Genomic DNA, 25,676 nt, shown 5'->3' on the forward strand with positions numbered 1-25,676 from the left:
TCCACACTGATGCATCAGTATTAACTATTGTCATACAAACATTATCGTGGCTGATAAACAAAAGCACAAAAGCATTAAGAAGGATTTGGAATGAAATACTTCTACTTGTAATGGAGTACACATCAGGTATTTGCACTGTTGCAGAAGTGAACAGTCTGACTGGTACTGACGCTGGTGACCATTCAAAACATTTTGGCGCCATCTGCTGTTTAAAATGAGTGTGACAACTGGAATCAGGTGAGAAGAGGACAGAGTTTGTACTGCTACAGGCCTCTAAACACATAACATAACCAGGTGTGCAGTGTGATGCTGTTAGTTAAATTGCTTTACATCTAAATGAAGCCCCAGCTTCCTTTGTTAAAGGGTCAGCTAACCTAAATAACATGAAAAAACTACGTTCACCTCCGTGTGTAGCTTTGTGAAAGAGCTGCTCCCATTGACAGAATCTGGTTGGATAGTCCTAGACCACAGGAAACAGAACCTGGATTTATTTTTGTTCCTGTGGCTGGTATAGCTGTCAGTTGCTGGATGTATTGCCACTGTATTTCATGTATACATGTGATACTGAATGGCTGAAGAACAATGATGTCAACTCTCCTCTCTCAGGTCAGCAACTGTCCTGCAGGTCCCGACCTGCTCCTCTCCTCCTTGATGTCTTTGGCTGTGTTGAACATGCTTGATGTGACCTTTACTTTATGGTTTTCATTCCCATATCCCCGTACAGCTCTGAGGAGCAGGGTCCTCCTCCTGCAGAAGGCCTCAGTATTCTAACAAAAGTCACATGATGTGGTGTCAGACAGAGGATAATGAGGATAAAGGTGCACACTATCAGACAGTCTGCTCTCAAAGGCATTCGTGCTTTTGTACTGAAGGTGTGAAAATCAGCAGGGTTTTTCTCTTTTGCCTTTAGACACGGGCAGACGACACCTAATTCAGCCCTGTTCCTATATGAGGCACGCTGGGATCTTGATTATCATATCTGCTGTTGCAATGTTACAAAAATTTGAACATTTTCCTGCCAGAAAAACGTTTTCAGATACTTTCAAATGATCAGACAAGCACTTGGTATGAAGCATAGTGCTGTCTTCAGTAAATCAACACAGCTGATTCTTCCCAAAAGTCTTTCTTTTCATGAGCATTTTATCTATATGACAAAACTACTCTGGGGCCATTGATGATAATCGATTGACTGCTGATTGATGATTGATACAAGGCCAACACAGGTCCTATCAAGAATGCTGAGAATGAAACATCGTATCAGGTTTATGTGAAGCACTTGGTGCATGTGATTTCTTTGGTGTGAAACACTTTGAGTTGCATTTCTTGTATGAAAAGTGCTGTACAAATAAAGTCTATCATTGTTATTAATATTATATCTGAAGCTACACAACTGATTTGCTGTTTGTGCAGTGCACTTTGAAGCAGCTGCAACGTCACCAGGTCACCTCTGCTGCTGCTGTTCATACAGCATTTCAAAGGCCCACCTCCACCAGCATCCACCTGTAGACTTGTTAAGGTCACTCCCTGCTCCCTGCTGTGCTGAGCCTGGTGTTTCTTAACCTTCTTAACCGAATCCTGAAAAATCAGCTTGAATTTAACATTGTTACAGCTGGCATGAATGATGACTACAACACCAAGTTTTAATAAACCACAACCATCCTTTAACTTCTATTCAGTGCTTTTTATATCTTCACATCCCAATCACAAGTAGAAGTGAATTGAACCTTCTGAATATCATTACTGAATATTAAAGAGTTGCTCACACCACAAACAGTAAACAGTACATGATGCTCACGTAGCTCAGATCTCTGGATAACAGCAGCGCTCTATCCGCCACAGTTTGTTTACTCTCTAAAACATGACAAATGGTGGCACTCACCTCAGTCACAGTCATGTAACAGTGGTGATATCCTGCAACACGCTGCTGATAGCTCAAATAAATCATGTGAATGAGGAAGCAGAACATCACGGACACGCTGAGGTTGGAGGAAAAAGCAGGCTTATTGTGGTTGTTCAAATCCCAGCTCTGCCCTGATTGTGCTTCTACCGTGAACTCGTGTCACACAACAGCAAACACACTAACTTCCCTGGCATGAATGTCGGTAAATATATTTAGTTCACAATACAATCTCGGGTAAACAAAAGCAAAATAAAAGAAACAAATAAAAACAAAAATTAATAAATAAATCATGGACTGAGAACGTTCACAGCATTAAAAACTTTTGATATGGCTAAACATCTGGGCACTTTGGAGCTTTTCATATCCACAATCTCCCACAGTCAAGACAACATACAGTTATTCTTCTTTCACTAATAAAATATATGAATTGAAGAAACACATGCAGGGTGTGCTGTGATTGGTCACCTTATTGTGTGAATTTGCAAAATGATGGCTTTAATTATTGGATAGAGGAAAATCAGTGAACAGAAAATATCTGTGGGTAAGTTTGTTTATCTTTTTGGGAAAAATCTTTTGACATAATGTCAGCAAAGGTGCAAAAATACATCTGTGAACCATTTATTTTGTTTCTAAGTTACAAACCACATGTGCAAACCCTCAGTTTCATAAATTATTAAACTAAATCCCTTGATTTTGCACCTTAAAATGCCATTAACATAATCACTCTCCTCATCAATCCATGACTGCTAATGTAATTAAGGCACTTTGATGGGATTTTACGTGAACTCTTGGACTGTGATATATTAAGGTATTTCTAATGGCTTGTCTGCACAGGGCTTAACGGCTTTTGCAATGGTGAAAAAAACCCTTAAAACTGACCAAATAACGTGAAAAAAACCCCATCTCTGCACTTATACCTTAAAGGTGTCTTAATTTTTCAATCTTCAACGATGGCTTCAATGATGTTTGGTCATTTCCAAAGAACCCGTTCAACCATGAAATCCCCTTAATACACTGTGATCCATTCGCTTTGACTATTAATTAAGCCCAGACTCACACCTTAACTGAAATAAATAAGGCCCTTTAAAGGTAAGATCATGTTATTTTGTTAATGATAAGGGTTTATATTGCAATTCATTCATTTATGCAATAATTAACCCCCAATGTGTGGAAAACGAATTTGCATCTTTTTGTTATTTTTTTTTCCTATAAAACCCTCTTAATCCATGCAGAAAGACCATTAAATGCTACTTTATATATTACAGTTCAGTCATTTATTACTATTATGAATCTATTACTTAACTCCAAATTTGAATAAACCTAATAACACTTGAATCCTGAAGAAAAATCCTTTAAAATATCATTAATTTTCCTGTAAAAATACTTAAGACCCCTAATGTAAACCTTAACTTAAACTGATTATTCACGGTTTCGCCAAATATTTCTATCTTTTAAAGAAGAAACTTAAGTGCTTGCTCTTCATCTTTTCAAATGAATGGCTGAATGAAGGGTTTCTGGTCACCGTAACAAACACCTTGTTTCAGTTGAGGGTGTTTGGTGCGTTTTGAGGGGTAGATTAAGGATTAAACCAGGAGTTGCTGTTTCATAATGACACATTCAGGTTCATATTATTTATCTATAATATCTATATTATTTATCACCCGTACTGCAGGGTCAACACGTCAGGATCCTCTAATTCACTAACTAGAGGACGGCTTTCATTCAGACCTTAGTGCATCACTCAACTAGATTGTAGGCTCACTAGTTTCCATTCAGAATAAAAATGCTGCAATTAGCGGAGCTTATTTCTATCTTCTCTGTGCTTCGTGTCACTCCATGTCGTAACACTGACGCTCTATAGCTTGCGTTCTCCTGCGAGGATGCTCTTGTAGATGCTATCTGTAAGAGGAATGTAGCTCTTCTGCTGGTAGTCCAACACATAGAGAGGGTCAGAGATTGTGGAGGGGTTGAATCCACTCTGCACCAGCTGGAACTTCTGCTGCTTGAAGGTACTCGTCATTTCCATGACCTCCTGTGGGAAAACAGTGTAATTTCAGAGTATCTGCAGGTTTCAGACTGAATTCAAGTTCAAGTCGAACATTAAACTGATTAATGTTTGAATTAAAGCTGCACTGACGCAACATTACCATCACATTTGTGTTTGTGTCCACTTGATGAATGAAAGTCCAATATTTACTCTCCTTTTAGCTCTGTTTTTGGTCTCTACCTGAGGAAAACATCTGGCTGTTAGCTGCTAAATGCTCCACTATGTTCATCAGCTGGGCTCTATTTTACTGAAACAGGATGCAGATGCAAACATAAGAATAAACACGCAAGAGAGCCAGAATACAGTACATAGAGTCGAGTGAGCTTCAGTAATGACCAATCACACGAGCTCGTCACATCCACTTTAAACGCAGCGACAGGTGACACAGGAAGAGGGAGGCTGAGGTCTCTCAGAGAGAAAAAAGTTCACCTCCGTGAGCATCCGAACATCCAGAATCCAAATACACAACACCCCAAATATGAATGCAAATCTTCCTAAATATACTGTCAGTGGAATAAACAGACAGCAGATGCCAGCTGGTGCTGCAGCATAAAACTAGAGTTACCACCTGAAATGCTCCTGTCAGTGTTTTCTATCATATCTGATGTTTGTGGATTAATATCACTGGTCATATCAGGTTGAGCTCCTTTGAACTACATTATATACTGTTGGCTGGTTTAATCTACAGCGATGCATCATATTCTATAAGATCATCGTATGTTTATAGAGTCACTGTCCTGTGAGAACCACGTATCTCTAAAAAGTCAACTTTTCATCAGTTCAGAGGAACAGCCTGTTTTCAGCTTTGTGACGACACATTTTCCTGCTAATCCACTTAAAGATCCGTTTATTTAGCTTCAGAAGGAGAATTTTCTCTACACATAAAGAAACACTTCATCCTTCAATCTTCAGAAAAAATTCAACATCACCAGATCTGGAGATACATGGTTTTCTCTGGACAAGAAGAAAAAAAAATGTAATCTGAAAGGTAACTAATAAGCAAAGCTGTCAGACAAGTGGAGTAGAAGTATAAAGTTGCATAAAATGGAAAATAAAGTACAAGTACCTCTAATTTGTACTTAAGTAGAATCCTTGAGTATCACAGTATTTTGGCAGCAGCTTGTAGACTGAGGCTGAGCTGCGCCTCACTCTGCCCGTCACTTCTGCTTCCCCACCAGCAGCAATCAGCGATGCCACAGTGAGCCTGCTTTCCAACAGCTCACTTTAACGTGCTGAATCAATGTGAACTCCACTAAAGTCCTCCTCACAAAGACGACACGCGTCAACAAAATGAAGCTGCAGACACAGTTTGCCAGCGACACGCTGCCTCGGATCATTACCTGAAGCCTTATGAAGAGTGGACAAGCGTACGCTGGCAGGTCTCTCGTCACGTGCTCAAAGAGTTTCTTCCCGTTGAACGTGAAGCCTGGTCTCAGGATCATGGCAGCCATTCCTGCTCTGCCCTCATGCCCTGTGGACAACACGGTTCAGAGGAGTCTCCAGCTCAGTCTCACTCAGCGCTGGGCTGTGGCACACTATGAGCAGATGAAGCTTCCATGGCAGACATACAAACACATCTTAAACATACCTGGTATTTCCACTCCATACACGTTGACCTCTTGGATAAAATCCACCAGTCCCAGAGCCTCTGTTACCTCTGTCGTTGCTACATTTTCACCCTTCCACCTGCAATCAGGGAAAAATGATGAAGATTTCAATCTTCATTATTGATGATTAAGATATTAAGATAAGATAATCCTTCATTGATCTCCTGGAGGGGGAATCAGCGGTGCAAGTATAGTAATTTGCATAAGATAGAGTAAATAGATCTTCAGGAGACAGCCGGCTGTTTCAGACTAGTCTCTAATAGTAATACAGAGGCAGTACTGTGTCTCATCATGCTTCCTTTTCATGAACATCATCATCCTTATATTCAGATGTTTCTGAATCCCTGGTTGGGACCGCAGACCACAAAAGTTAAAATTACATGAATTACATCGTGTAAATAAATAAATGAAACCTTTCTTATGTCTTATTTGTGTGAAAGTAAGAACTTCTCTCTCAGCCTCTCTGTTAATATTCTTTTTTCAGCTCCTGAGATCTTTAAGCCAGCCTGACAGATAAAAGTAAAAAGCCATGAAACCAAGAATGAGAAATCTGTGATTAATTCCTGGGAACTCCAGTAACTCAGTGTTGCACTGTGACAGATTAAAAACAAAGAATGGCCAGAAGGTCGGTAGTTCGATCCCCAGCTCCTACATGTCCAAGTCTATGAATCAGTGTGTGAATGTGCGTGCGTGAATGGTGACATGTGATGAAGAGCACTCTGCCTTTTCAGGAGAATAGAAGAGCGACATGATAAAACAAAAATAAATAAATACAACAGAAAGGAGAGAGAAACAGATCAAATAAATAAATAAATTGTTGTAAATGAACAAAAATCATGTTGACTAATGGGTGGGTGATCAACATGCAGGCAGTGAAGTGTAGCTGTTCCAATGTACTTTAAGAAGGGGTCCCAATTATTTTGCACAAAACAAGAGAACATTAAGCAGTTTTAACATTATCCAAGAACACAAGACAGAGAATTAATGTCTAGATTTTTACCAAACATTCAGAATTGTATCTATAAACCTTTGCCCAGAAGTTTTTAATAAAGGGATATATGGTCACGTGAAACGGTTAGGCCCAAGTCAGCCTCCTGAAGCGATTTCAGTTGACTGATGCCCTCTACTGGGGGAAACAGAGCATTGTAAAACCTGGTTTTCTGGGCTCAGGATCTTGGAAGACCCTTTCTCCAGACGACTGAGAGAACCCACTCAGGGGTAAGCTTACTTTTGAGAAGCAGTGAAAAACATGAGTAGCTGGCTGAAAGAATAAACAGGACCGGTGGCCACAAAGTCCTCAACAGTAAAGATAGCCTTCCCAGACCAGAAAGAAATGTACGGTCCCCCAATCAAGCCAGCCTTGTTCAAAGGGCACACCTCACCACAGAACAAAGGACTGCAACGCAATACACACAACTGCCTCAGGTTGTAAACTGTTACAAGGCTTTATCAAAGTCAGCAGACAATGAAAAGAGCAATCACCAAGAGGCTTCGCTGTTCATCCAAACAGGGAGGAGGGTTCTACCGTAAGCTGCTGGGAATACCATCCTCTGGTGGGCACACTTCAGTGACATTTCAGTAGTCATGTGACTTCTACTCCTCAGGTCATGTGATGATCGTGTGACTTCTTTGTATGCATTTAGAGGTACTTCCTGTCCTTTTCAAACTGATGAGGCTGTTTGGATTAGCACTGAAACGTCTTTGTTTTAATTGTCCACTGATGTCCATAAACCTTTCTAACAGCTGAATGAGGGAGTGCTAGTGGATCAGAGGCTGGCTCGGACGTGACGGCTCTCTGCTTAACATCACCTCTCTGTTACACCTTTCCTGCACATGTTTTAACTCTGCACCTCTGGTTTGTCTCCCAGGCTTTGTGTTAGTGTTGTCTTCAAGCCTGACGATACCAGACTGAACACGGATGCTTTAAAGTATCGTTCATAACCGCAATGCAAACATGTCAATATCTCGTCCCGGCGTACCTGAAGGTGTCCCCCACTCTGTCTCTGAAACAGATGAAGCCCTCCTGGTCTTCAGCCATGAGGTCGCCCGTGTTAAAGTAGGCGTCTCCCTTTGCGAACACATTCCTCATCAGCTTCTTCTCAGTCAGCTGCTTGCTTCCAGCATAACCAAAGAACGGGCTGAGGGCGCCCACCTTGGACAGCAAAAGTCCTGTCTCACCTGAGAATAAGAGCACAGACAGTCTAAAATCATCATTTTAAGATGAGTTTAACTTCCGAAAAAAAAAAAAATTCTACAGAGGAAATTCACTTGTGTAAATGTTTAGAAGTTGCACTCTTACCTTTTTCCACCCGCTGACAGAATCCATACTGATCTTTCACTGGTTCATCTTTCAGCATGTCATACTTTACCAGATCATACTTGAACAGGAGCTACAGAAAAGTTAAAAGACAATATCATTACAGTGGGCAGTGCCATAAGAGTCTCAACTAATTACTGGAACAGTTGCCCACAAATCACCTTCAGGTCAAAGATCAGATATCAGATTTTAATTGAAACTGAAATGCAGCCTTTCTCAATGTGCAGTCTATATCTACCTCTGCAAATTTCTCTTTGGAGATGAATAAAGTATCTATGTATCTATGTATCTATGTATCTATCTATCTATATATAGATCGTCTCAACCTCCCTCCCTATATATATATATATATATATATATATATGTATGTATATATATATCAAAGCATTGTTTACTGAAGGCCTAATATATCAAAGTTATTATTCACAATATCTGCTGTGAAAAATGAGCAATTGTAAAATGTTGTCATAGTGGGAGCAGGAGGCCCAAAATTAATCTGCTTCCATCAGCTGTTCAGTTGAGTCCAAACTGCTGTTTTCCTTTATTATTCAATCTAATTGAAGACAGTCTTTGTAAAACATACCAGGTTACTGCTTGCCTTTGGGAAACGGCCTCAGCACTCATTTTAGTGCTATGCTGTTGTACTGCTCTAAGCAGTTTGTTACTGGCTGGTTACAAATTACATCACTAATTTAAGGCAGCAGTCATTTAGTGTTTTGGCCATTTGGGGGCAGCAGAACACGCTCAAACCACAACAGTTGACATTTTATCACATAATAAAGCTTTTAGATCTCATTTGGAGTGAATACCAGCATTAACCCCACGCTAGCCTCTCTTTGGTTGCACTGAAGTAGGCTACATGACGTTTGTGGTTAATCTGAAAAATGTAATGTGAAATGTGTCTGTGTGTACTGTGCTTGAGTACAGATAAAAGGTGCTTGTACCTTAATTACTAGGCAATTTGGCCAATTTTGTACTTTGTGCGACAATTTGGACAGAAGTTTTGTACATTTGAGCCATTTGAGTTTTAGTTACTAATTTTTTTCAAGCTGTTAAGTTGCAAGAAGTGATGAGCTGATAAAATACAGTGCGCTCTTAGAAATGACACTGCCCAGCAGATCAGATTAGCTCCATATTGACCAGCTACATATATGCATCAGTAGTAATAACCTAATAATATAACAACAACAAGTGTAATAGTATAGCACCCACTATTTTTCTGCATTAAGAGATATCTTAAGTACATTTTGCTGACAATGTCAATGCACAACTTGGGATTGTAATGGAGTATCTTCATATTGCAGTGTTGCTACCTTCAGAATCTGAATACTTCTTCTAGCACCACCAACTACAACCAAAGAAGAATCACTTTTTACGACATGTTACAGAACTAGAAATCCCGTTAACTAAATTTGGATATGTGTCCCGACATGATTAAGTTGTACAACTTCACTTTCATAACTATCTTTTCTAACAATCAGTGGGCCAGCAGGAAGAGCACAGGGACAGATCTAAGAATAGCTCAGGTCAGAGATTAGAACTAAATACATGTAGCCACTCTTTTGTAACTCCTCTGATTAACAGCAGCAGCTCCGCAGACAAGCATTAGAGAGGCTAATACCCACAACAGGCACAGGGAAGCCACTTCACTGCTCATCCTTCCTAACTGCCTCAACAGACTTACGGATTAATCACTTGGACTAATTATTCAAGATGACATTCTTTACGCAGCCTCTTTCCAAGTTCCAGCAGCATAATGATGTTGATGCCCTGACACATTATTTTCACACCACAAGCTGTTTGTTAACAACAATATATTACAATTCATTGTAATTGTATAAATCATATTATCATAACTCATATTTACTGCATAATATTGTTACATTGACCACCAAGTGGACAAAATAAACATGACTATTGTGTTAGTATTGTGTTGTACATTATATTATGTATTAAATCACATTTGTATTGTATTATTGTCTTACTAATACATCATACTGTAATATCTTTGCTATTACTATTGTTATTGTGTGAGCTGTGTGATTTTGGTGTAAGTGGAAAGTTAACCACATTTCTGCTGTATTCCAAACACTGTACACGGAAGATAAAAAATAGGATTTTGTTGCTAATTTGTGATGTTTTTGAGCTCAGAAAACACAATAAGATGGACAATTTAACTTGTTTTCACTTGGACTTCTCTTATAGGTAACAGTTTTATATGTAGCTTTACTAGTAACTTATGGATTGTGTTGTAGACGTGAAGGTCTGAAAATCTGTGGTAAGAAATGTGACTTGTCTTTTGTTTTTTTTTCCCTTGTGTAGTCTCATTTGAAAATGTGTGTGTTGTGTTCTGGATCTGGTTTACATTCACTTGTGCTGTGAGCCCATGCAGGCTGGACACGTTTACATGACACGATAATCATCATCATCATCATCTATAATGATTCATGTAATGATTTTAATGTAAGGTATCACACCTTTTTCAGACCAAAAAAATGAAGATGTTAAGCTTCACAGAGATTATTACTGTAATATTGGACGACTTTACATTCAACAGGTGTTCATGATACTGTGTTGATGCCAGGTGCAGTAACTACAGGGAGTCAGCTGAGTGAACCCTCAAGCATCCCTCTGATGGAGGTCACTTGCTACATCCTGGATAATACATGACCTGACAGATCTCCTCTAAGCTGTTTACCCCTCCCCCACCACTCACCAGAGTTCAACAGCTAACCATGTGCACTTTAGGGGTCAAATTCAAGTCCTGCACACTGCTTCTACCACAGGGTATGCCTTATTAGAATGAACCTGGGGGGTATGCGTGATGTATACACCTCAAAACCATACACCTGGATTACCATCATGTCTAGAAGTAGATTTACATAGTGCATAAATATACTGACATGCATATTTATGTATATATCATGTGTGAGCTGTGTACATATAGTAGGCTACAAGTCTGTCTGCTTAGTATCTAATCATAATACATCATACTTTATTCCATGCTAACTTGCGTATATACCGGTACTTATTTTTGGCAGCATTTTGTATATGCTATATACTTTGTTGGTGGAAATTAGATAATTGATTAATTAATTAGTGATTGATTATTAATTAGTGAGCTCTACGGGTGCTGGTATGTGTGTGGCCTGCTTCCAGTCTTTATGCTAAGCTAGGCTAACCATGCCCTGCCCCATCATCGCACTTAACACACAGACATGAGATTGAGAATATATGCATTTCCCAAAATGTTCAACAATTTAGATTTAATATAGCCGAAACGTCACTACCCAAAATGCCTTGCATTTGCAGAACAACAAGGACGGCAGTGGCATACAGTTGTGGTCACTGACATGCACGGACTGCTAGATCAGCAAAAGCATTTCTATAACACACTGCAGCAGGTTTTAAATCTAATATTAAAATCATTATTGACTCCTCCCACAAGAGGATGTTACAGGAAGTCCTTAATCTCAAAACCACTCTTGAGTTCACTCTTAGGGAATTTGAGGATTTTTTTTTGAAAATCAAATCAAAGCATGGACTGATGCAGCCAAGATTACAGGAATGATGTTTAAACCATTTGTAGAAGTTTTCTCTGCTCGGTGACAAAGTGGAACATCTTGAAGACAAAGAAGACAAGGTGAAAAAGCTGCTGTATGAGAAGACCGAGCTGGAGAGGGCTGATAGATCCGCTCATCTGGCCTGGCCTATCACTGTAAAGTTTTGTCGCTACAGAGGTAAACTAAAGTTTCTGAGTAAAGATAAATTCCTGAAAGACTCAAATGTTTTCGTCAACCAAGATTTCCTGCGGCCTGTCCATCAAAAGTGAAAAGACCTTTGGCTAGCCGTGAAAGCAGCCAGGGAGCGGGAGGAAGTTTCCTCTCTGTGGCATGACAAACTCAGCCACCTTCACAGAAACCACAAACCACCAGAACTGATAGTACCACATCTCTGGCTCCTGACCAGTAACCTCTCACACATCGTGTTCTAGTCCCTGATCTGCAACCAGATCTTAGTGCAAAACAGTCACCATGACCGTTTGAGCTGTATCATTTACATTCATAAACCTAATGAGTTCAGGCAGCTGCATATATTCAGCATGCATAACATAATAATAATTATTAGTTAGAATAATTCAAACTTCTTTTGGATTTATGCCAAGAAGACATAATTGAAATGTTCCCACGTGTATGCAGACTGAAGCACACGGACACACACACACCCTCTGGGTCAGAAGTGTGGTGGGTTGATGATGTTAATGAGCCACGCCCTGAAAAGTGTGATGTAGATGTGTGTATGCAGCTACTCCAGCAAAACTCCCATTACACATAAATACACAATAGCACACCCACTTCCAGCCATTTATTTTCAGAATGCCCTGACAGGTATCTACGACTCCTCATCCTCCATTTAATCCAGAATGAGCCCTGAATTTTCAGGCTAAATATTACATTTGTATATGAAGGGAATAATACTATAAGAGGCAGACTGCCAGAGCATTTCTAGACCACAATCGTGCTCCTGATGGGGTGAACCCCTGTGCTTTTCATTTGTCTGTGCACTCTTTATTTACACAATGTGGCATCAAGGTGTATTCAGAAAATGTTTTCATCTGTCTTCATGTGATCTCACTTTGGTATTGTGCCTACAATTAATAATTCCTTTGTAATGCATTCACTTTATTTTCTTATTCTTTCTTTCTTCCTCTCATTATCAAGTTTTGTATTAAAGGTTTCATACAAATAAAGTTTATTATTATTATTATTATTACTACTTGTATGGAATTTCACCCCCCCTTCACATTCTCCCAAGCACTCACCCTGTAGATGAAGTTGGAGCGGCCCACGGTTCCGATCTTGCCGACGTGGTTCATGAAACACAGGTTTCCCTCAGTGGAGCCGTACACCTCGCACATTTTAATGTTTCCGAAGCGATTCTGGAACTCCCGCCAGACGTCCTGCCGCAACCCGTTCCCCACGCCCATCCGCACCTTGTGAACTTTATCCACCTCCGTCTATATAAAAACATACACACACAAATGCACGTACAAAGAGTCATGTTTCCATCACTTCTGAGGACGTTACATTGACTTCCATTCATTTCCTGGAGACTTATCCTAACCAAAACCATAAGCACTACTTGGCTAGCCATAATCCTTAGCCTTTGTATTTCAGTGTAGAGCTAGGTCGCCCCATAGCATGGTATCACAAATAAAAAATAATAAAATGCAGGCTAATTAAAATGTTACATCATAACCCTTGAATTGTTTGGATGCTAACTTTAGAAGAAAATGGTACTTTTTTAATGTAATACAGTGGTTACATTTAGTTTATGCTTTATTGTTTGTATCATCAAAGGATTTGAGTATGTGAGGAATAAGCCATGAGTTTAATGTGATGGTATCTAATGTAAGTTTGGCTGCAGTGCTGAGTGTCTGCAGTGTGAACTTCCCAAAAACAAACAAAGAGCAGGACTGAGCTGCTGTCATATCTCTGAATCCTTGGCTCAGAGGTTAACATGACCTCAAACAGTGAACAGTTGGTCCGGGACAGTTGTTTTTCTAATGTAACCTGGAACCTGTACACATGTTTGCTTGTGTTGAAGGAAAAAAGACGGCACCCTCCAAACTCTTGAGATACTGAGTATCGCTCTTCTCAGAGCCTCATGCAGACCACATCGACATGTAAAGAAATGCAAAGCTCGACATGCCTGCCAGGGAGGAGAGACAGTTACTAAACTATAATTGGACAGTTCTGTTTGGAGGAGGGGTTTAGTGGAGGGTCAATTGTAAGAACAGTCCGAACAGTATGCTGGAAACACTTAGTTGTTGGTTAACTCGCGATCATGTATGTTTGTGTCTCCAGTGATGAGTTCTATGGTATTCACCATGTTTGCATAATGAGAGCACACTAGCAGTAATTAGTACATCGCTTGTGTGCACACATTGACCTTCTAAAAAGGTGCTTCTGTGCTGTACGTGTCCGCATCTTTAATTTACCAATCAGTGGTGAGGACAGTCAAGGCCAGCCTTCCACCCACACAGCCACATAACACAGAGTGGACAAAGAGGACTTTGAGTCCAGCCTCAAGAAGGAATGAGTTCTGCCCTCACACTGTGTGTGTGTGTGTCTGTCTATTATGGGAGGACGCTAAAACAAAGCCCCGGCTTGTCTTTCTGTCGTAGTTGTGCACAACGTTACTCGAATGATTCACAAGTAGCAGTGACTGCGACTGTGAAGGTCTGCTGGTGCTCTACTCTAACTCTGCTGCTCCGTCATTCATTAGGTGGTGATACATGTTGACTCTCCGGCCCCGGTTTGCAGCCTGGTGTGTGGACAACATGATAAATGATGATAAGCATGATGTGACATCATGCTGAGTACAGGATCGAAAAAACATGGAGATACTCTGTTGATCAGTGGTTTGGGTGTCAATCCATCAGAATCAGAATGTTGGAATTTTATACCAAATGCAGCAGAAATAAAGTGGCAGTATGATCCCATTTTTGCGAGGGCTTGTTAACACTCACAGCTGAACGGCACACAGAAGATTACCTTGGGCTGGTTGCAGAGGTATCTGCAGAGCTCACCAATATACTGGAAAACAGTCACGTCATGTTTTCTACAGTCATTCCAGAACTGAGAGGCTGAGAACTTCTTCTTCAGGACGCAGGTCGCACCTGTGACACAACACACAGCAATGTCATTAAAGTCATGAGAGCGTCAACACGCATCGTTCAAATCTCTTTTGTAGGACTGTAGGTTCGTAGGAAGTGTCATCTGATCACATTTAAACCAGGTTACTCTGAACCACGCTGCAGGTCAGAGACCAGATCTCTGCCCTCCCTCCTTATTGTGAAGCAATGCGTGCTTATGTTATGTTGTGACCGAAGACGCTGCTTCCTGATTTCCTCTTTTCATTCTTTGGTGTGTTTGTGTTCATGTTGAAGCAGGCTCACACTTTCACCTCACAGCACAGAACTGCGTGAATTTAATAAGCAGTCGAATGTTTATCGGTTAAAAGTAATGATCTCTTGTCATGCACATGTGTACTTGTAATTGTACATTGTAATGAGCAACCAGTTACATTTTTTCTGTTAGATATACTTCAGTAACTTTTTGAAGTAAATTGGACTCGCTGGAGTAGTTCTGAGTTGTTTTCCAGGCCAGCCGGTCCATTCAGTCTCCCCTCTGCCGTGGAGCAAGAAAAATTATTATTATGTTTTAGCTTTAAAAGGATCTCTGTGCTGTTGTGACAGTGACAGGTGACATGATGAAGAAGAGCAGGGCAGTGCTATTCACTGAATGTACACATGACTGAATGATAAACTTCATATTCACATTAGTGCATTAAGTTCATTGTTTGATTCCTTGCACTTAAATTGTGTGTGGATAATTTAAAATGTGTAAAATCTCATTTATATTACATTCATAATGTTTGTCTCAAAACTCTGGTGAACTGCTTACATTAAATACGTTTTCTGATGAAACCCACAAGTTTTTCTATTTAGAATCTCTGAGGTGGAAACTAACACACAGAGTCAAATGGTTTCAGCCCAGGTGCCACATCAAGACAGCACCTGAGACAGAAGCCACTTCCTGACCTGAGTGGATACACTCTCCACAAAGAGGGGCGCAAACATTAGTCCGTGTCCTCACAGCACAAACAGTTCTATCTCAAATTGGACAGGACATATGGTGCTTTACTGACGTCTTTCAAAAACTCAGGTACAAAGTATTCTCTTTGGCCCACTAATCAATTGCAAAGGACACCATGTCTGTCAGTGTTATCTTGTGGTAAAGGTGACCAGAACTTGATGTCATTCTGGTTACGTTCAGTCAAACAAGCTCATCTCAGTGCTGTGAGGGCGCTCTTCATCTCTAACACTGCAGACTGTGACCTGACTGACCTGGGTTCAGGTTTTAATGCACCACACGTACCTGCTGGAAGCAAACAGCATTTAGAGGTCAGTCTGTAAGCTAGCTTGTTAACTGACTTGTATTTGTAAGCTACAGTACAATAAGCTCGAGAGAAGTCCTAGTTTTAAAAGTCTTGATCGTTGGAACCAAGCATGCCATCCTTAAAGGACATGCCATACGTATGCTGAAAGAGTGACTGTTCCTCCTCTCCACATCCGTCTTAGACAGATACCTTCGTAATGTGAAAACTGTGCAAAAGACTCAGTTTGGTCCAAAAATGCACTTCAAAGTTAGGCCAATGATAGTTTGAGGTTCATCACTGAGTTAGTCAAAACTGAGTGCGTATCTTCGTCCTGACAGTCGTCCAGCTTTTTATCCCGCTGACAAACTCGTGACTTCCAGGATGAAATGTGTACAAAAAGGCTATAACCATGAAGATAACCATGTTTTTGCTAACTGACAATCTCATATTAGCTTCAGCTTAATGTTTTGGGATGTACTGCTGAATGGAACTGGACCTGTGGCCTCTGTCGCTCCACAGCCCTGCTCACAGTGTGGTCGCTATGATGGAATCACCTGACGGTCAGTATGGGGGTGTATTACATGTCACATGTAATACACATCTAAAGGACAGGACACCGACCTCACTAGGGTTTGTTGTTGTATCCTGTTGGGATGTCAGAAGGACAATGAACTGTCAACTTTGGCAGCAGTTGGAACAAATGCAGAAGCCAGGGCTTCATCAGTAGGACGGCTGATTAGAATTTGCTGCTTTTCCAAAACCATTACGTAACTCTGACACCACCTTTAAGCTCATGCTAGATCAGCTACTGAAGCAAGCCAGTGCTGACTATATTAAAATGTGATCGTAACTCGAATATGAATTTGAACTTTCCATGAAGGCTGGACACACGGCATCAATAATAATAATAAAACAATAATAAAAGTCTCACAATCGTCGCCAGTGTTCACTTCCTGCTCTGAAGCCTCTAATTAAGCTGCTAGCTGAAGTGAAACAGCGGGTCCTCACAGGGGTCACATAGTTTTGCAGTCACACTGCGCTCGGTGGACACTGTCTGCAGCTCTGACTGCCAGTTTGCCAACAGAATTGCTTCTCTGTCAGTCCTATTTGTGCACAGGTTTAGAGTAAATCCCTTGAAGTCCAAAAGATAATCGTATATTTGGACTGTCTTGGTTTCTGAACCTCGATAATGTATGATAATGAAAACCCCTCATCAACAGTTGTTTGCTGGATGTTTTCGTCTGAAAAGACAGAAGAAAAGAGTACAACATCCAGTGAGATGAAGGGAATTACTCTTGTGAAGATACTGTGAGGCCTACCCAGCTCTATGGTTCCTCCTATACCGATCAAAGAGGCAGCGCTGTGGTAGAGCGGCAGAGGGATGTACATCACATCATCTTCAGTCGCCCCAAACGCCCAAAAACCAGCTGCCGCCTTCAAGCTCTGGAGGTGAGTGATCACTGCAGCCTTAGGGAGCCCTGTAAAAATTCACAGCCTTATGTGACATTCCAAAATAAACATTTGATATTCGATCCAACGTTTGCCTGAGGAGGGAGCACATATCCGTACCTACCTCCATTTGACAATGTCATGCAATGCTGCATTTCACCTACATGCTAATATTCAAATAGCGCTAACAGGTTTCTGACTCAGTGACGGAAGAGAAAACTAAACAGAAATTCAAGTCACGTACAGTGAGTCAGCCGTCATCCTTTCAGTCCTGTTAAAGATGCCAACGACACTAAGCTGCCGCGTGCTCGCTCGCCCTCGTGTGTCTCCCCGCTTTAAAAGCTCTCGCTCTGTTTTCAAACCACACTGCAGGTCATGGTGATGTTCATGTGATGAAGATGATGATGACGGCAGAATCAACTGAAATCAAAGCATTACTGTTCTGACAGACAGCTGACTCCTGCAGAAACAAGCATTTAGTGTCTTCTGCAAAGCCAGCTGTCACGGTGAATTCAGACAGACCTTTGGCTCTAAAACAAACAGCCATAATAAAATTACAGAATTAATACAGAATGTAAAATGTAGGGAAAGTTTCTGGATGATGCCTGAGGCCTAAGGTGAAACACATTTACTGAATAACCTTCTCTACTCAGCGTCACAAAGTCTATCCCAGCATGCATTGGGAAAAGGCAGGAAAAAGCTGCACAGTTCACCAGACCTTGTTGTTATTTTGTGTACTAGATGGTTAATCAAAAATGAGTTGGCTCATCAGAGCGAAAAGGAATCATCACTTCACAAAGGCTGGAAGGAGTAAACAGGGGGAAGGTCTCAGTACCCCAAGAGGGGCTACAGGAGTCCTGTGGGAACTACTCTGTTTATCCTGTCACCAACACAACCATGACACCCACAGCGGGCTATAAAACATGGATTACTGCTGAGAAACAACCTGCAGTTAGCTACATGGCATTCTTCACACAAAACATATCCCGAATCATAGCTTTTATTTTGCAAAAACGTACAACACTATATCCCAATAAAGATGGAATAGATTATTATGTCATTTGCGCCCATCAAGGTTAATGATTGTAATAATTATTCTTTTTTTGGAGGGGGGGGGGGGTTCAAATGATTTACAGTCAAGTAACAGTAGTAGTACTAACTAAACAGTATGTAAAGCTCCATTTTACCTATCAATTATGATTAGACGTAAGAAAACAAACTCATTAGTCAACAGATCGCTGAGAAAAATCATCATAAGAATAATCATAAGGATAACCCAATCTAACACTTTTTAAATATGGCTGAAAGGCTGGTGTCAGGTTAAGTATTACAGCTGGTTATCACTATAAGCACTATAAGCAAGTATGGCAGCTTATTTATCTCTGAATTGTGTGAAAGCACTAGTCTGATGTGGCACAGTTTACCACCATCACAGTCACTGAAATGAATGAAATCTTACCTCAACATGTATTGGTTACTTCTACATTGCGACTAATAGCTATCAAACTGGATGTGCCCACATGACAAGAAAACTGCAGCAACATTACATGACACACGTACACTGAAAGCACCGTTTACATTACGTAACATGCCCTATTTTCTAAAAGGCAGACTACCTGTGTCACCTTAGCATGAACTGTCCTGACTGAAAGTGAGGTGCAGAGAAGCACACACTCACCAGTTGTTCCAGAGGTGAAGATGTAGAGGGTGGGGGCTTTGAGGGAGGTGCAGGCACGTAACTCGGCTGGTACAGGCTGGTCAGAGGCAGCATCCATCTTATCTAGCAGAGTGTGCACCTGAGCGTGGTCACTCTGGCTCCCCATGGCCCACACCTGAACGTTGTCCTCCAGCAGGCTGGTTAGGATGCCGTTCAGACCGTCCACTAAATCTGGGAGATGGAGACAGCCGAGCCGTGTTTCAGGTGAAGGATGCCATAAATTACACTGTGAACTGTAGCCTTCCTCTACTTTCTATGTACTGAATTTGAATTGTGAGTGTGTGCTGTAAACCATTGATCCCCAACCCAAATGACCCACAGCCCACTACTGGGCTGCATAGAAAGAAAAAATAATTTCCATTATTTTGTTTTTTCACATAATTTGTTTGATTTATTTAACGAGTCTTAATGACGTTTTATTTTGAAAAGCGGCCGGATTCTCTCTGTTACATCCGTCTCGCTTGACACCACCATAAGTCACGTGGTATATCCCGCTAAATTAAATCCCAAGCTAACAAAATGAACAACAAACAAAGTTCTGACAGTGGAGGTGCCTGACAGTGCCAGTCTGCAGCCAGGTCCTCTTGACATAATTAAAAAGTGGATTTACGTTCATTATTATTGTTATTATTATTATTAAAGAGCACAGTTTTTAATGCCGATCTTATCATTTTATTTTGTTTTTATCTGCTACACCTTTAGACTGGGCCGTGAAAATATTGTCAGACATTAAACTGGGCCATGGTACAGAAAAGGTTGGGGACCACTGCTGTAAACAATGTGTTTTCTGAGTGTGTAACATAGAGACATCAGAGCAAATAGAAAGCTAATAAAGGAATATGATATATGACATCATAAAACATGCACTTTTAAAAGGATTGAGCAACTAGTGTTTCATGGAGCCTGTGCACTGTGGTGACTGTGCTGTAATACATGAATACACTGTGCCAGCTGATAAACCTCCACTGCAAGGTCAGAAGTCCCGTATATAATAAATATTTCACAATGCAGCACCACTCCTGGCTGGGACGTTGTAAATGATTACAATGAGTCTGTGCAATATTTTGTGATTGTGAGTGTCTTTGTTCGTTGAATACGTGGAGCGGTGTCCTCTGATGCAACACAAAGCAAAGTGTGACACTTTACTTCGCTGGTCATTACTGAGAACTGGTTAGCACCACCGCGCCATCGCTCAGGCATGATTAAGACCATTATCTAAGCAATCTGCCATGTGTACATCTATAAATCCCACACCAGAAAAGCTCCCAGAGCCTTCCAGTCCTTCGGCATCCCAATGCAGGACAAAGAGAATAAATTACATGGAGTTTATTTTAAAGTTGCGCCACATTAAAAACAGAGACATTTTTTAAGTGTGTGGAAATGGAAGGAATAGTAAGCAAACAGTGAAATCTCCTCAATAAAAACCTGCTAAATATGCATGTATGCCACAGCCAGTCTGATGGCAAACATCAGAGAAGAGTAGTCTCTGCAAATAGAGCCTAGTCTAAGACTGTGGATTAGCATTACTATCCTGAGTGACCCCTAAAAACACCGAATCAGGCTGAGTGGTGAAAGCTACCTGGAGTACTACTTTTTGTGGATGGGGGCTGTACAGCACATAGCTGTCCCACATCATAACGCATCACCACTGCCAAGTAGGCATGAGGTCATGTCTCCGTGGGAGAAATACATTCAACCAATTAGCAGACGTAATTTTCAATAATTGTTTATCATGAGTGTGATAATTATGTGTGAATCTGCTCAGCAGCAAAGCATAACAGTGCTGAGAGAGTGAGAATCTGTGACTGAAGGAAGGAAGGTGTATGCATGCTGTGCTGGGTGCCACGGTTTAAAAAGGTTCGGGAAGGACTGCCTCAGAGACGGCTTTACTTTAATAAACCCTGAATTAGATGCTTTAGAATGAGTTTTTACTCAATAACTTAACCTCTAGAATCAATTTTGAGCAATAATGCTGAGCCATAAGCTCTTTCTCCCCCTCAGATTCCACAAATACACAGATATACACACAAGGGTGTCATGACTCCACTCCCAGAGACGCACGGACAAGTTTCCGCGAGAGTTCAGCCACACCGGAAGTGAGTGTGGCCTTCAAAATAAAACGCTGATGTTCTACAACCCTCTGCCACTGGTGTCAAACACACACACGCCTTACAAAGCCAACATGAGTCGAGTCAGCCCAGATTTTCAGAGTTTTCATGACGCGATGTTTGGAAAACATTCAGCGAGAGTCCACTGAGGCCTGCACTGTACGGCATCACATCTGCTCGTATCAGCGTTCCAGCTATTCCATGAATCCCTCTGCTGTTGCACTAGGGTTGTGCTCAGGACACTGCCTCTGACTAACATCATGCTTCTTTGGTTGAGCAATGACCTCCCAATGTGGGTCCTGTCACATGGCTGCAGCATGATGAATCCTATTAACTGCAGAAACAGGATTCTTCCAGCGAAACATGGGCTGAAGCTGAATATGGTTCAACTACATTTTCAGGTTTGTGTCATAAAACTGGACAGCAGCTATTACACATTCAGGCATGAACAGCAGGAAGCTCCCAGTCTTTGTGGACGTTAGCAAGTTTGGAAGTTGTCTGGGTTGACTCCCACATTAAGCAATCACTCAGATCCTCGCTGGAACTCCACACAGGCCCCACCTGAGACTGAAAACAACAACAGCGAGCTGGCAGAACGTTTGAAGAGTTAGAGTTCATCGGCCATCGGCAATGCTTTGGAGTGTATGACAAAATCTTTCAAATACACTCTGATATTAGTTTTGAAGTTTGCAATGGTGGAGGGCAGAGTGGACGATGGCCCCAGCCCCCAGCCACAGTATGAACTGATGACTCTCAGGCATCCAGGTCATGGGTAGCTGAGGAAGGCTAAATCATGGGGAGCTGGACTTGAACGTGTCTCAAGTTATGTAGCAACTATAAATTAATCATTTCTGTTGCTATCAAGGAAAAACAGAAATCAAACATTAAAATCAAACCACATTGATTTGATTTTAATGTCCCAAGAAAAAACAATGAATTCAGTTATTAAAGATAAATATCTTAAATAACGGTCCTTGTGACATGTTTTTCATTGGGTATTTCTGTATTTTACTTTATTAGTTTCATTCTTTTTAATTTAGGCATTTTAAATCCTCCATACAGCAAATAAGGACACCACCAGCTGGAGGGGCACCAATTTCAGACATCTGCCTTTAAAAGTCTGCCACACTGATGTCTAATCCACGTCGTTACAGGGAGACACTCATAATGATGATCTTAATAATTAATAATGATCTACAACAAACAGGGGTGCCTAAACCTTTCCCTGGGACGACCGAAACTGAAGCTTAATACAGGGTCACCCAGTAACTTGCAATGTTAAACGTTCATGTCCTTTACCCTGATTAATCCTGTCACTGCCAGGCAAATGTCTCTGTGTCTCACAGGAGACCAGAGTTTTGAAATCTGGTGTATGTGGTGACATTCCCACGCTGGCCTACTGACAGTGATGCTTTCTACGTCAACCAGCATCGACTGGTTTACGCTGATGAGGTGGCCGGCACATCAACAGTGTTTGGTAATCACTCCCACAGCCAGAAGGGACAGAGGTCCCACTCTGCAGGTTTAAGATGCAAAATGGAACAAGGATCCCAGCTTGCCCTGACTGACTGACTCTGTGCGCTGCGTGTCGCCCTGCCCACTGTGCCCAGATTATGAAAAGTGATCCTACATTTTTAGAGATCATTTTACCCCACGAAAGCTAACCTGCATAAACAGGGATTGATATTACACTTTGCTCAAATCCATTTATCAATAAAAATAACAACAGTATTATTACCATTATTATCACGTACACACAACACTCATTCTGCATAATGACTACTTTAATTAGCATATATTTTACTGTTGGTAATTAGCAAATTGCAAATTTCTCCTTGGAGATTAATAAAGTATCTATCTATCTATCTAGCCTGTATGTTAATACTTGGATGAAGAGCAAAAAGTGTTCATGAAATTTTTTTTATAGCGACTTGTACTTAAACAAAGGCTCTGAAACATTTTCAAGGCTGCTTTAAAAGATACTGACTCTGACAGCTGATCCGCACTGACCCTCCACAGGATTTCACTACAGGGCAGTGTCACTGTGCAAAGTATTAGAGGAAACCTGCAAGTTCGGTTTTTATAATGCAGCTGCTCGACTGTAAAAAGTTAAACTAATTCTGATGCAGGCCTGGAGTGTCCAGTGTGGGTGACAGAAAGAGAGAATTCAAATGAATATGAACTGTGAGGCTTGTTGAGGACATCCAGAAGTCACAGTCAGAGAGTGATACTACCTGCTCAGAGTTAGCAGGCAAAGACACAGAGGATCAGAAACATGGACAATGTTAGAGGAACACCGAGATATAAATAACCAGCTTTCTTAGTTTCCTATTATTTACCGAACAGGATTAAAAGCAGCAGGGAGCAATGTTAACTCTAAAGTTACTGATGTGAACTCCAGCTCATTTTAAAACATTTTTTTTTTAAATTCTAATTATTATTGGTTATCAGACACTGGCATGAAAAGATCGACCCCCCCGTGGACGTCTGTGCACATCTGAGCCGCTGTTCTGACGCACAGTGACAACAGGTGCAGGTGAGCGCTTTACCTGAACCGACAATCAGAGTTGTGGCTCCGCAGCAGCTCAGGCAGTGCAGCAGAGACCTGGCCTTGATGTTTGTGTTGAGGAAAGCCACCGAGCAGCCGACCTTCGCCAACCCGAACCACACGCACAAGAAGTCGGGCTCGTTGCTCATGAGCAAGGCAACGCAGTCCCCTTTTTTCAAGTTCACTCTTTCCAGGAAAACCCTGGCGAGTCTGTTGCTGCGCGTGTCGATGTCCCGGTAGGTGTGGACGCTCCCGTCGTAGACGACAAACGGCTTGTTGGGGATGCGCTGCGCCTGCTGGATGAACCTGTCCAGGACCGTACACACGCTGGACGTCAGCTTGAACATCTCCAGCTTCACGCCGTACCCGACTACCTTGAGCAGAAACAGCAGGTCCCTCCAAAAGTACGGGAAGCAAAGTTTCTGCAAGACGTGAGCGGAGAAGACCCCCGCGGCCAAAGCTGAGAGCCACCCCAGAGACAGAACCATGTCCGCGGCTGTGAGACAGCGAGAGGACGCGCTGGAGAGCCGGAGACACTGAGCGCGCTGCTCTCTACAAACACTGTTACATGTTTCATGTGACAAACACGGGCTGTCATCGTGATGTAAGCCAACCAGCGTCAAGCCTCACAACATCATACCGGAACATGAGAAATGCCGCCTACAAAATAAAAGGCACAGCGGAGTTAACAATTGTCCTGTTTGCCCTTGTAACTGTCTGGTTGTGAATTGCAAATAGTCTCTTCCTATAGGTTGTCCAATATGCTGTCTCTCAGCATCACCCTCTTAATAGTTACACACAAGAAAAAAATATGACAACAGAAAATCATAAACACCACATTCTATTCATTTCAACAAGAAATGTCAAGGCAGTCACTTCAAACTATGGCTCAAGGCTCCCCTTGGTCACTTGGGCCCCTGGACCTGTTCCCTGTGGGATGGCTCAGTAATCCACCGTCATGATAAAAGGCAAGAAACAATGTGTCTGATTAAAGGCAGTCAGAGGCAGGAGGATGACAATTCATTAAACAGTCTTGAAGGTACAAGTACAAGAGTGTTTGCTCTCCACAATAATAACACCGTAGTACCAAAGTTCATTTGGACACATTTTAACTATGAAATGTCAAGTGTCACAGCAACATGACTACAGAAAATTTCAAACGCTTTATTCCTTTTTTAAAGACATTGTTGAATATATGCTACGAAAAGCAGACTTCAACAGAAGAGGATGCCTCTTTAATTATCGCAATTATCACCAGCTTGTCTCACAGGGCTTTGCATTAAAAAAGGGAAAAAGCAAGAGAGGAGCTTCCCCTCTCCCAGAAATGCACAACATTATCCTGCTCTCCGTGGAGCCAGCGGCAAGGGTTGTAGAACATCAGCGTTTTATTTTGAAGGCCACACTCACTTCCGGTGTGGCTGAACTCTCGCGGCAACTTGTCCGTGCGTCTCTGGGAGTGGAGTCATGTGACTGTTGCTGTGGAGACGAGTGGGCGGACTCGCTGCGGCGCTCTCCTCGGCTCGTTTTAAAAGTCAGATGTGAGGGTGAGCGTGTGGTGGCGGTTAACAGGGAGGAGACGCTCCGGCCTCTCTCTGCTCGGCCTCACCGCTCACGTCTCCGTAGAAGACGCTGCTGAACCCCGTCTTCCTCCCTCCCTGGCCGGTCGCTGCGCGGGCTCAGCCCACGGCTCCGTATTTGCAAGTTTAAAATTAAAGCCGCATTTGCAGCTTGCAAAAGACAGATTTGAAATTAAAAATAAGAGAGAGACTAAAACTAGCAAATCAAATAGCAGTGACACCTGCTGCTCGTCTGAGCCCAGTTCAGCCCCCTCCATGAGTGGCTCTAATAGGAGCCTTCCATGTCTGGATCTCACTTCTTTTTTCATTTATTAGCGACATGTTAAAGTCATTAGGACTGTCCACTGAAAACCACACATCTTTAAATTTGGCATTTTTGAATTGTTCAGATAAACTGGAGGATTAACTGTTAACTGTTCTACGACAGGTTGGGTCAATTCTCCTACTTGTCCAACTAAATAA

At 41.7% G+C, this 25,676-nt stretch overlaps 1 protein-coding gene across 1 annotated transcript; it reads right to left on the reverse strand.

Annotated features, from left to right (window-relative positions):
- Positions 1 to 1,674: 1,674 nt before the first annotated feature.
- slc27a6 (solute carrier family 27 member 6) lies at positions 1,675 to 24,194 on the reverse strand. The gene is made up of 10 exons (XM_041960060.1): positions 23,639 to 24,194; positions 18,943 to 19,152; positions 17,135 to 17,293; positions 14,429 to 14,553; positions 12,694 to 12,888; positions 7,854 to 7,944; positions 7,534 to 7,732; positions 5,536 to 5,633; positions 5,288 to 5,418; positions 1,675 to 3,932 (listed from the first exon to the last, which is right to left on the reverse strand). Exons 1-10 carry the CDS (start codon positions 24,123 to 24,125, stop codon positions 3,756 to 3,758), a joined length of 1,872 nt encoding a protein of 623 aa, XP_041815994.1. The 5' UTR covers positions 24,126 to 24,194; the 3' UTR covers positions 1,675 to 3,755.
- Between the last annotated feature and the right edge of the window lie 1,482 nt (positions 24,195 to 25,676).

This window comes from Chelmon rostratus, chromosome 19 (assembly GCF_017976325.1).
Source record: "Chelmon rostratus isolate fCheRos1 chromosome 19, fCheRos1.pri, whole genome shotgun sequence".
Taxonomy (NCBI): domain Eukaryota; kingdom Metazoa; phylum Chordata; class Actinopteri; order Chaetodontiformes; family Chaetodontidae; genus Chelmon; species Chelmon rostratus.